Raw genomic sequence first — 13,138 nt, forward strand, 5'->3', positions numbered from 1 at the left:
TCAACTACTTAGGTTTTCACTTGCTGTATTAGTAACCTACTCCTGTACTCGCTGGCTTTCATTATTCACTAAAAACATGCAGCTAATATCAATAACTTCAGTACAGTAAAACTGTTCCAGGTGCGCACTGTGATATTTGTTTTTTCAAATTTCTCGAATTCTCTTAACTTAGTGATCCAAAAACAAGAAAGAAAGATTCCACTTTAGCTAGCTCTTCATCGTGTGGCAATTTGTGGCAATAAAATTAATTGAAAATGTGTTTTCATTCCCAATTCACCATTAAAACCCCATTATAAATTTTCGGGAATAAGGCTGTAATGAGGAAACAGCAGATTAATTGCACTGAGGGTCAGATGTGCAATTTGAAGATGTTACTTTTGAGTGGTTGTAAGGCAAGCTGTAGAAAATAGTGAGGAACAAAATGACACTAGTTAATGATGAATATAGTTGGGACACAAAGAGAAATTACAATTTGCCAATTTAATAGTTTTCCATCAAAACCTAAAAGTCACATCAAGTGTTTTATAAAAAAGCAACATGACACACAGCGGCCCTCATCATAACTGCTCACTGGAGGTGACGAACCTCTATTACACACCAGCTCCAAGCTCCCCTTAGCCAAACATTAAATGTTGAGCCAAACTGAACGTTTATATTCTCAGTTGTGTTTTTGTGAGCTTAGCCTTTCATACAGGTCCTCCTCCACAGAGCCCACCATTCTGAGGCAGTTTCTACAACAGACAAACTAAACACTCTACAGAGGGCTTCTCACTTTTAAATGCAGTGACCGTATCTTATACATTTGTAAAAGAGGAGTGAGGAAGCGGTTTACACTTGGTTACAATCTCCAAAGACAGGGCTAGGTGACACTAAATGCTTTACACTGGACCTTTAAGTTAAATCTCAGAAACAGTGATCTCTAATAAAATGAGCTGATTTCCACAGGACACAGCATGTCACTACCAGCTGTACATATTAAACTGGAGTAGTCAAAATGATTTCTTCATATCAAAGCAAACTGCCATCATAGCTCCTCTCTTAGTTCCATGTGAAATAATGAAGTTTCTTTCTTTTCTTTTTTTTCTTTTTTTTGTAGATTTGAGAGTGGTGCACAGGGCCAAAGTTACTCTAAGATAACTTTGAGATTAAGATTCATTAACTGGTTAATCTTTCACTCTTCCTTACCATAATGAAGGATCGTTTAAACTGATTCAATAACAGCTTTAAAAGCCGCCCAGACCAGTAAGTGCCCTCCATATATCTCCTGCAGTAGGACAGGTCGCGTCTGTCCGTGTTCCTGTCTGTGTGGAAGCGCGTCTCGGCCTCAGTCAAGCATTGCAGGCTGGCGCCGCTGCCTCTCCACTTCCACAACATCAGGTGTAATGTTACTGTTTGTTGTGGCCTGAGAACACTAATAACGGCTGGAAAACAATGTTGATGGTAAAGCTGTTCAACATCAGCCGAGATCACTCAGCCCCCCCCCCCGAGGACCTGCGCGCTGGTTAAGTGGCGTGGCTCAGGAGAAGCGTGGTTTGGGTAGACACTGAATAAACTGCCCCCTTTTTAAACAGCTTAATTAGTCTGGGATAGTTTCACTTGTTTAATGCAACATGTCGATCATAATGTTCCATTTTCAATAATTACTCTTTAACTATGCAGAAAGTTTTTCGTTATGTCTTAAGAGCAACTTAAATAACAAATACAAGTTTCTGCAATGGATACAAATAAAACGACATTAATTAAATGGTTTGGCTTTAGCTTCTGTTTTGATAGGCCACACAGAAATTAAAGGTCATCAGTGTTTTTATTTCTTAATTAACCTCCTCAATCCCACCTTCCCACTCCGACAGAAGGGTGGATATGATGAGAGGTGTTCCTGTAAGGTGAGAAGAAAAGGAGCTGTGCGCGCAGCCTGCATGGGTGTTGGTCAGTAGAGAGAGGGGAAGATATATCTCAACATTGCTCATTAGCTGGACCCTTGACTGATTTCAATCTTCTTAGGCTTTCACTCATCAGCCAGTTAAGAGGTCCATCCGGCAGCATCATCAGCAGCTGCTCCAGCACAGTGCGTAAAAAGGATCCAAACTCGCAGGCAACTAAAACCGTGGGGATGCATCCCAGTTCAGCGACCTCGACGCCTTTTTCAGTGAAGGATATTTTGAGAATCGAGCACCAGCACGACTATGAAAATGATTTTTTGATGACTGACCAGGTTGTCCCGATGCACTATCAACAAGTGCACGCTGCGCCCCGAAACTGTGACTTCTATGACTGCCATCCTGAGCCGTGCGTCTCTGAAGTACAGGGGAAGCTGGATAGTCACAACTTAGAAGGAGAAGGGGAGATACACGAGCAGGGTGAGATGATGCAGTGATGCACATCACAGTCAGATTAGCTTCTTTTTATACACAGATGGTTGTTTACGTGGGTTGAGGCCTCTCCACAGAGTGGAACTTGGACGCATGTTGGATGATACGCGGCCTTCGAGCTGCCACTATTTCATTTTCTTTTACATCTCTCTGTTTGAAAAAACAAACAAATAGTACAAACAAGCTAAAGCAGGATTTAATTTAGCTAACGTAGCTAAAATTTATAATGTTTAGCTACCAAAACATCTACATTTAGTCGCCTATATTTAATGCGAGAAAGAAAAGGGTCTGACTTCTGCATGATAGAAAAAGAGATTGGCCCTGTTTCGGCGCATTAACTACAAGATAAAACTGTAAGTCTGGTTAAGTGTTTTGGATTTATGTAAACTGTAATAATATTAATAATAATCAACTTTACTTCTTCCATCTCAAACAAATTTATCCAAAGCAAGTATTTCGTTCCTCATTTTCAAACACTGTCATCCAAAAAAATGTTGACTTTAAGATCTAAGTAAGTGTAAAGCTTTTTCAAAGAATAACTTTCTATGCATTTCACTTTTTCTCTAACGTGCAGAGACGAGCGGTCCTGACAGTTCACCAGACCGCGACATAAACGCGAAGAGCAGACCCAGGGTGCGCAGGAAGCCCCGGGTCCTCTTCTCTCAGTCGCAGGTGTCCGAGTTGGAGAGACGCTTCAGACAGCAGCGCTACCTGTCCGCCCTGGAGAGAGAGCACCTGGCCCACATGCTCAAACTCTCCTCCACCCAGGTCAAAATCTGGTTTCAGAACAGGAGGTACAAATGCAAGCGTCAAAGGCAGGACAAGACTCTGGAGCTGGCGGGCTATCCACCTGCGCCCAGGAGGGTGGCGGTGCCGGTGCTGGTGAGGGACGGGAAGCTGTGCGGCGCAGGTTCCCATTCAGCTCCTTATAATGTGACGCTCGGACATTATAATACCGTATTTGGTTATGGAAACAGCAGCGTGTACGGATGCAGTTATGTCTCACATTCAGCGAGTGTGACTTCCTCACAGATGTCCAGTAACCAGTTGGTTGATTTAACGGGGAACACTGAGGGGCCCTTCAGCCACGGACAGTTCCAGGCTTCTTTACAGGGAGTAAGAGGCTGGTGATTAAAAGGAAGAAAAACAGGCTGTGTGCTAGAAGGCTGTTATTGTTAACTTTGTATGGGACTGTATCTGGTGCCAATTTTCTCTTGTCGAAAAAGACAAATTGATGATCGGTTAATGGGCTAAAACTCTTAAAGCATTTTGGATAGCTTTCAGTTAATATTAAAGAAATGTAATAAGCTAAAAATACAAATTGATCTCCAAAAAATACTGTCACTCCTTTTCTTTCTAAAAATCCAATAAATCTTTTGTCTAATTTCTCTTTGTGACAGTTATATTTTTTATTTTATTTTTTAGCCTTAAAGGTAAAAAAAACAAAAAAAATGATATAATGACAAAACTCTTCTTTACCTTATTAAATAATATTAAATCTGACACAATCTGAAATGTGCAGTGCTCCACTTAATTAAAAAAACAAAACATACCTGATTAGAAACCCTCGACTAGCTGGTTATGGAGCTGTTTATCAAAGGGAGCCATCAAAAGGCTAATGGATGAAGTGACATCTGACCTGACAGCGCTGCTCTATCAAACTCAGCTCATTATTGTCCCATTGACAAATCCGCTGATAAGGCCGGAGAGCTTGTCCTGTCCCCGAGCTTTGCTTGGTAAACAAACCTGCAGACAGAGTGGCTCTTTAACTTTTTTTTTTTTTTTCGCTCTAAACTTTCAATCAAACGGGAAACGGTTCCAGTCCGACCTGTCACTCAGTGATGAGGCGCACACGGGACTGAACTGAAAAAACTCTAATACGGCAAAAGTATTAAATGATTACATCAGTTTGAAAAAGAAATAAATAAAAATACAGAGCCGGTATACATCATGTTCTGAGAAGGGTTATCATAATTACACAGCTGAATCTATTATATTGATCGATAAATGAATCAGTTAGACAGAACACAGAGTTTTTGTCCAAGTGTTTTAATGCACTTTGTGGCCCGAGGAGAAGGAACACCTCCTGGAGGAGAGAGAGGCGCTGAATGAGCATCTCTGCACAGATAAGGTGGAATCTAGACTGAGAGGAGACCAGGAGATCAGATAATGTGTGTGTGTGGTTGTGTGTGTGTGTGTGGGTGTGTGTGTGCGTGGGTGTGTGTGTCAGAGGAAAGGGGGTTGAAGGAAGCAGCAGTTATGTTAATGGTGAGTGGTTTTACAAAGTGATTGATTTTATCTGACACTTCCAGCCCAAATCAATCATTTGGAGCATAAATGCACTAGACTCACTTCTTTTACTTAGTCTTTTAGTTTAGTCTTTCTCTTAATCTACTTTGTTTGGTTTTCACTTACTGTAATTTAGCTACAGCTTGGTACAGTGGTTTTAAATATTTGCTGTACCTTTAATATTTTTCCATTTCAAATTGTTATTTTTTCCTATCTTATTTCTATTTTTTATCTAATTTAGGCTGTCATTATAGCATCTTAATTTCCCATTGGGGATCAATAAACTGTATATCCATTTAATCTATTTGAACTATTACATTTAGTAGTAGTTTAATAGAAGAAATAATGATATAATCTTTTTTTTAGCCCCTCCACCTCATCTACTCTAATAACTTTGATAGGATTATAAATGATTTAAATTTACAATATTAGAATTAGACAAGTTGATAAACCTAATTTGTTTCACTCAGTATACACTCAGAGAAAGCTGTGCCAAAAATAATAATAATTTTAAAAAATGATCTAACTGGTTTATGCCAAGTCTGTATTTTTAGAAGCAAAATGTGTGCTTTTGTGTAGCAGCTATGTTTTGTCTTCTTTGTTTAAGAGAGGGAGAGAGAGATGATGTATGAATGAAAGAATCTTTTTCAAAATAAAGGTGCTTGATTACACTATGAGGGTCAGTTTAAAAAGGAGCATGACGTGAGTCTGGCCACCAGTGAAAGACCCATGATGGCTTACTGAAGTTTTTAAGTCATGCTGTGCAAGCTTTAGAAAAGACTGATCTCTGGCTTTGTAATAGCCTACGCCGATAATCTGGTGTTTATGATTGCAGCTGAGATGATTCATAAGTCCAGGAGTCTCACTGTCTAACCGTCCACACTACAAATAAAACAGCTTAAGGAGAGGTTGGTTACGTAGCTGTGTGCTGAGGGAAGACGAAACACAGCAATCAATGGTGCGTGATGTGACTCTATTTAAGATAATCTGTTGGTATAAATAGATCACTGAGCTGTTGGAAGTGGCTGCTCTTTTATATACAGCCTATGGAAGGGAGGTGATGTGTGACTTTAAAACTCCCTCTAGTGGAAATCTACCATCACTTTCACATGCCAAAATACTTCTATAATAAGGTATACTGTGTGCAGTTGAACATTTGAAAAACAACAGGTATCATTCATTCCTGCAACTCTACCCACAGAGCATTTGTTCAAAATCACAAAAATCCAAGTTCTGCTGAGATGATGAACGCTCAAATACATGGACTTGTGTTGGTGGATATTTGTGTGTCAACCTCAAATTGACCCCTCCATGACATATTTGTTATGTCATAAAATTCACAATGGGGCATGTCCTTATGCAATTGCCAGGTGCGGCTACAAAATAAAACAACTCTGATGGTGAGCAGATAACAGGACTCGCGTCTGACAAAACTACAGTAGCAACAAACACTCACTACTCGTCATCTCGCACAATGAAACCGCAGGAAAACAACAGAAGAACGTCAGCACAACAACTTTCAGCAGCTCAAAGAAAAACACTGTCACCGCGTAGTTTGTGGTGTGAAAGACAAATGCCTTCCCGGGGTAAAAGGTCAGAGCTACCATGTCGCCTCTGATGCATAGCTATACGAATGCGTATGACCCAACAAACATAGAGGAAATGTCACAGTTTTCAACCAAGAGCAATCACGTGGATTGTCACGGAACAAGAGCAGGAGATGACAGCATTGGTGAGGTCTTAAAACATCCATTTAAATGCGTGATTTGCTCACAGGGCAACAGAGGCAAACATGCTCACTGCTGACTTTGTTTATGCTCATGCCGTCAAACGGAGTATACGAGGAGGTTTGTGTTTCATGGGAGTAAAAAGCATGTTTTTGAAGTGAGGCAAGCATTTTCGGTGGAAAAAAATTGTGTTTGGTCTAGACGCAGACATGAAGTCTTTCTGTGCTTACAGTTCAACATACTTAAGAAGCCAGACAGTCGCAGACTAAGAACTCAAGGTATCAAACTGATGATCTTAATACTGTGTTGACAAGACAGCATGTAATGCTAAAGAGAGATCTCAGTGGATTTAAAACAGATGGCTTTTATAAATGATGGTCCACCACACAGGACAGAACATGCGGCTCAAACAAAACACATATATATATATATATATATATGTGTGTGTAAAAAAGTAGTGTATAAAAGTACAAAGATCTTCCTGTTATGAAGCAGGAAAACAGGAAGCTGCAATTGTTACAGTTTCATCGCATTACGGCAGCCACCATATAAGCGCCAACGACTGAGACACGGGTGTGCGGTTGTTGTGCGCGGGGAAAAGCCGGAGGAGTCAGCGGGATCAGGGGGCACGGAGAGGGTCGTGTTTATCATACCTACATTCATGCATTTCCAAATGAAGCATGAAATCCCAGAGCAGCGAAGACACCGCTAGTAAACATCTCAGTCAGTGGAGAAAGGTCAGGCCGAACCGCAGAGAACAACAAATAAACAGCCACACAGAACAATGACTGTGTCCATTCAGGAGCCGGCCTAAATGTGTCCAACTCATTAGTGCTCCAGGAGGTATGACCACCCACTCTGACCCCCCCTTCTCCCTCCCTACTACTGCAGACAGAGCTGTCTCCCTGCACTGAGCTGATGGAGGCATGAAGATTAAGACACAAATCCATTTAACTGCTATGACACCATATACACCAAGAAGATTTCTGTCTGGACTTGTCTGGAGATTCAGATTTTCTCTGGGCATGTATTGATTCACTATAGGAAATGTTATTACCTATATGAATATACACTGCTTGTCTATATAATACTACTTCATTACCTACTTTTTCTGCCCTACATCTTCTAGGAATATAACTATGAGATTAAGCTCTATTATATAAAACATATAGTCTGAATAAACCCAATATATTTTCTTATACAGAAAAACTAATTTAATTTGGTATATAGGATAGCTCACATGTTTGACACCTCTCTGTATAATGCATATTTAAACACTGTATAAACAATGTAATTCAGTAGCACCACTGATGTGGTAAAATTCATCTATTAAACTGCATCCATTTTACATAGGTGTGTTTTATGGACTGACCATATTCAAATAAAGAAATAAAAGGCCCAAAAGAATTTGTTAAAAAAAAAAAAATAATCTGTATATAGCAGCCAGGTAATCTGTACTATTTTGCACTGCAAGATTTAAAAAGAAAAACGTGCAACATTAAAAGTAGTATGCTCATTTTTGATTCAGTACTATTGTTTGATCTCAAAGATTCCCATCTGGTTGATCTGACTAGACAAACAAATGAAAGTGACTGAAGTCAGAAGTAGATAATAGTTTACCAAAGTCAGGCCGCCTCCTCCCACTTGTCAGGGCCGTCTGGATGAACCCGCCCCGTCTCTTGTATAAATTCAGACAGCGTGAGAGTGAGAGGAGACACACCGCTTCAACAACGTCACCCAGTGCAGCTCTCCGGCTCTGAGAGGCCTGAGATTTGGGGATTTACCGGATGGACATGTCTGGTGCAGTCAAACCTGTGACTTCCTTCCTCATTGAGGACATCCTGTCCATTAAGGACAGCACAGGATTTAATGGAAAGTGCTGCTCGCAGAAGATGGAGAGATGTTCACAGTGGAAAGAAGAATCTGAAGAGTTGTCAGCACAACTCTGCCCTCAGGAGACGACGTTTGGGGTGCAGACAGGTGAGCTGCTGCAGGTTTCAACTACAGGAACAACTCATATTTCACATTTTGGAAGATATAATTTCTCTCACATTTAGTGAAAAGTGTAAAACAAAATTTGGAGACTATTATTCATTCATAGTTGTGACTTATGTTGATGAAACCTCATGAACCACCAGACTTACATGCAGGCTTCGTCACATTATACCTGTTTACTGACTTGATCACATCTGCATTGTCCTTCACAGAGCCTCTGGACACATCCTGTCCCAGCTCCTCAGAGTCCAGAAGTTTTTCCTCCTCGGGGAAGCAGAAGCGCTCGAGGGCGGCTTTTACCCATCTGCAAGTGCTTGAACTGGAGAAGAAATTTAATCACCAGAAATACCTATCTGCCCCCGAGAGGGCTCACCTGGCCAGCACCTTAAGACTAACCGAGACCCAGGTGAAAATCTGGTTTCAGAACAGGAGGTACAAAACGAAACGAAAGCAGCAGACATCTGAGTTCTGCAAGGATGCGTACAAAGCAGATGGACTGAGCCTGAGAGAGGATTTGATAAGATCGTCACTAATTACTTCATTCTGCAAAGCCTACCGATACAGACCCTACCCGTGGGACTACAGCGGCCCCTGGGGCCCTGTGTTTTGGTGAAACTGAGTTATGACTTATAATAAATAAAGCAGTCTGAAAATTAGGTTTCTGTGTTCACTGTCAAAGCTGATCTGTTGTTGTTTGAATCCAGTGTATGCTCGTCTGTTAGCAGTCTGCCTTTTAAACATGATGTGTGGACATGACCTGGGTTTGCACAGCAACACATATGACTGCATTAAGTTGTAGCATTGTTGATTCATTCATTAATAAATTAATGTTGTTGCATTTTATTTTTATTTAAAGCTATGGGTTGTTTTTTGTAATACCTTAGATCAAAGTTTAATTGTATGTACATTTGTATGTCTCTCACAGTTTGCTGTACTTTATTACAGAAAACGGGTAAAAAAAGGGACATTTCTCAGATTGTAAATTATAACATATCCAGTTAAACTTGGATTGAATTAATCTGAATACAAATAGCCGTCATTCAATTTGAAACAGAAACTGTGGTACAAACTGTGTGGTAAGTGTGCCGACCATTTAAGTGGACGGGAAATATTTAAAGTATTTGCATGAAGTTAAACTCTGAGACGATAAGACTGTGCCGAGATTGAGATGAGGTTGTCAGTGAGGGCTGAAGAATGAGACCTAATTCCTTTAAAGAGGCACTGAGCTGATCACACATGGAGATAAACTGCTCTTTAGCTTTCTTCATATGACGTCATAAAGAAAGAAACTGTATGAAGCAATTGAAGTCGCAATTTCTAATGTGAGACTGATAGGGAATTAAAGCATAATGTGGAAATTATGAATAAATAAGCTCTATAAACAGGATGACTGAAGTAGTAAAAGCAGCAAGATATAGGAGTCAAAAGGCAAACAAGTTTTAAGGCTAGTTAACATGCATCTCTGTTTAAATTAAAGACAAACAGTGTGGTATCAAACATCAAGTTCAACCAGAAGATATCAGTTTTGCTAGGGCCACTGGTGCATGAAGCTCACATGGTTCACCTGATGAATGCGGTGGAGATACTATAGTATGGCAGACAAATGTAACAGAACCTGTTTGTTAAGACGATATCTATAGATGGACATACAGGGGATAAGATAATACATAGTATAAGGTAACGGAGGCAGTTAAGACGCGAAGTATTTAAAGCCATTTTTTGGTTCATCCAGTTCAGTGATTCAGCAAATTCAGTCTTTAACTAATGGGTCTCAGCTTTAATTCAAGGGGGTTTGTGACTGTCAGTGTGTGACATATAATCATTTTGACACACATTTATTTAAGGGAGTTCTCTGTGGTGGGTTTAGTTTTTAATGTGGGACTTACACTCATTATACAATAAATCCGTTCATTGCAGGGCTTTACTGTACATACATAAGAAGATGAATTTAATCTTAAGGTTAAAATACACAGACAGACATTCGGCAGATACGGGGCCAGTGTTGACCTTTATTTATCCTTTCAGTCGTCCGATGTCCTCAAGCCACCTTGAGACCATACAATAGATATATATGGAATGCAATTTCTTGTCCCTACTGATATTATCCATGGTTTCAGTATAGAAAGTCGTCTGCTTTTGTTTTCACGTGGCCTCCCATCTGTATGTTGCCCTCACCAGGTGAGCTCACAGATGCCTTCTTACTTTGCTTAACATTGAGCCGCACTCTAACCTGACCTTAAAATCCAAATTGAAGAGTATTTAAAGAGTATTTATTAATGGTCATTTTTCATTAAGTTCCAGTCATTTTTATCACTTTGTTTTCATCTAAAGGGAATTATGGTTGCAGCACATACCGTTGTCAACAGTAGTCCAATGTGACGTAAAGATATGACTACACGTGACTACATAAGTACATATTCTGTTTTTTTGTTTGTTTGTTTTGTTTTGATCTACTCCACTACATACAGAGGGAAATATTTCACTTTAGTACAGAGTACGAATGTGACAGTCAGTCGGTTTCTCTGTCTCCATACTACTTTCTTCTCCCAAAATGTAAGATATAAGTGCATATAAAGATAGACGAATCCTCCGTGAGACCACCCACAGGACTCATGAAGAGCTTTTTTGAAGCTCAGTTTGGCAGCTTAAGCTGTCGCCATCTTGGAAATGCGTGATTTTCCTAATTCCTAACTAATCCAAACATGGAAAAACTGGTGTGGGGCTGATATAATTTAGATTGGTGTAAGTGTTATCTTTTTGTACCAGATTGCAAACATGTTCATTTTTGCTGTAGAGTTGAACACAAGCTTTACTTAACTGAACTTGTATTCTGAAATTAATTTTCAATCTCTTAAAACAATTCAACCAAACCAAACTAAGACACATTTTCAGCAGAGGAGCTTACATTTCTAATTTGAAAAAATGTTTAATTTACTGTGTAGGCATAGCAAATAATAACTAAAATAGACCAGATCCTGAACTTGTCCATGATTACACATGAACTGCATCAGCATGTCATTGGCTGACCCAAACATGGTTACATCCTGTTTCCTTGTGAATATTTTTGCATTAAAATGTATTAATATCACTGTGTAGAATCAAGTTTATGAAAGAGACCTGGAACATCTGAATCCTGTTGAAATGTTCAATATATTCTTGAATCATCTATCTTTTTAAACTTTACTTAATTTAGTAATACTAACTTCACAACAGCCAAGAGCCAACCTCTTTGAACAAGCATAAGGTCATAAGAGTGTAAAATAACTTAAATATTTGAATAAGATGAGTACCAGCAGTGCGGCCCAAGTAGTGAGTGTAAAGTTGCTTCATGCAGGCTGGTGAGCTGGGCGGACTCAACACGGTGGCTGACAGCGCTGATAAGATGGCACGCAGGATTTAGAACTTCACGTATTTAAGAAGGGCATGTTTGTAACACAACCAAAGTGTGAGCAGAGGACTGATGGACATGATAAGGGGAGATTTGAGCGCTCTCATGCCACCAACCTGTTTGACTTTGTGAAGTACCCTCACATGAACCTGAGCAACAAGTGGCAAAACACCTATTTTTTTATTTTATTTTATATATATATATATATATATATATATATATTTTTTTTTTTATTCCTGTGTTTAAGTGTTGATTATTCATCTGGTTGTCTTCTTTAAATCCGTATGTGGGGAGATTTCATCACTTCTATCGCAGTACGTGAAGCTAAATGACATCATCTCATTTGCAATGTCAGCTTATAAAACACACAGAAGGCTGCACACATACACATGTAGAAGCTTGAGAAGCGACATCAGACACAAATCTGGATTCTTAATGATTTCCTCAAACTAAAGTGAGTTCTTATCAACAGTGCCGGTGACTGTACCGTTCACTATTCACCAGGCCCTCAGAGTAAACAGGTAATTAGACATGAAGAGGGCAGATAAAATCTGTTTTGACGGCATTGAAAATCTGACTGTATCTCTCAGCGTCTCAGGCTGTCTATGAACACGCTCATCAGATAAAGGGGCTTGTTGAAGGGTGAAGCTGAAGGTTAGGAGAACTCTTATTATTGTGCTCGCCATTGTGATGCCTGCACTTCCGCAGACTCAAAGAGACATGGTACATTGATTTGCAAAAACCCAGAAGACAACATCCTCTTGTCTTGTGTCCTTCTGTTTCGTTTTTCAGGTTTGGGGAGTGCCTGTAAAAGTGTCTGTTGGCCACCTGGATGAACTGGATTTGACAAGTAACCGATGAAAAGCATTGAAGTGGTGTTCATAAATTTACTGCCTCATTCTTTTCTCCACATTTGCTGAATGTTATGTTATATCTGAACCCACCTATGCTGAAAAATACAAACTTTTGACAGTTTATCTTATTTGTTTTACCGGTGCGATCTTAACATGCCGTGAAAAACGTGGCAGGGGAGCCGTCGTCGTTCTCTTCATGGTGGCCAACAATGCTTTGGAAAACAAGCAGATCTCCTTAACAGATGAGGAGAAAACCAACCCTGACCACAAAGACAGCCTTTGTCAGTGTTCCAATATGCCATGACTGTCTGACAAATTTGTTGGAGTTGATAAGGAGGCTTAAAAGAGCCCTGATCTTCTCATGGGAACACTCATAAACTTCCTTGGATAGTGTAACTGGATCCCTCATGTTACGGACTCGCCAGAGCAGCTGCCTTTCTTCTCCCATCAGCAGATACACTACAGCATCCAACTCATCCGATGGTTAACGTTGATTACACGGCCGTGTGTACGTAC

The 13,138-nt window shown here is 39.9% G+C and overlaps 2 protein-coding genes across 2 annotated transcripts; both read left to right on the top strand.

Annotated features, from left to right (window-relative positions):
- Positions 1-1,916: 1,916 nt before the first annotated feature.
- On the top strand, positions 1,917-3,769 carry nkx2.7 (NK2 transcription factor related 7). Its single transcript, XM_084551745.1, has 2 exons — positions 1,917-2,357; positions 2,944-3,769. The coding sequence occupies exons 1-2, from the start codon at positions 2,111-2,113 to the stop codon at positions 3,498-3,500; spliced, it is 804 nt and encodes a 267-aa protein (XP_084407871.1). The 5' UTR covers positions 1,917-2,110; the 3' UTR covers positions 3,501-3,769.
- Positions 3,770-8,172: 4,403 nt separating this feature from the next.
- Positions 8,173-9,188, top strand: nkx3-1 (NK3 homeobox 1; the record flags this gene model as incomplete). Its single annotated transcript, XM_084552332.1, has 2 exons — positions 8,173-8,365; positions 8,593-9,188. 2 exons carry the CDS (start codon positions 8,173-8,175, stop codon positions 8,991-8,993), a joined length of 594 nt encoding a protein of 197 aa, XP_084408458.1. The 3' UTR covers positions 8,994-9,188.
- Between the last annotated feature and the right edge of the window lie 3,950 nt (positions 9,189-13,138).

This window comes from Chelon labrosus, assembly GCF_963514085.1.
Source record: "Chelon labrosus genome assembly, chromosome: 9".
Taxonomy (NCBI): domain Eukaryota; kingdom Metazoa; phylum Chordata; class Actinopteri; order Mugiliformes; family Mugilidae; genus Chelon; species Chelon labrosus.

Coding starts and splice junctions, on each gene's coding strand:
- nkx2.7 (XM_084551745.1), top strand. CDS start 2,111: ATGCATCCCAGTTCAGCGACCTCGACGCCTTTTTCAGTGAAGGATATT. Junction 2,358..2,943: donor AGGGGAGATACACGAGCAGG/GTGAGATGATGC, acceptor TCTAACGTGCAG/AGACGAGCGGTCCTGACAGT.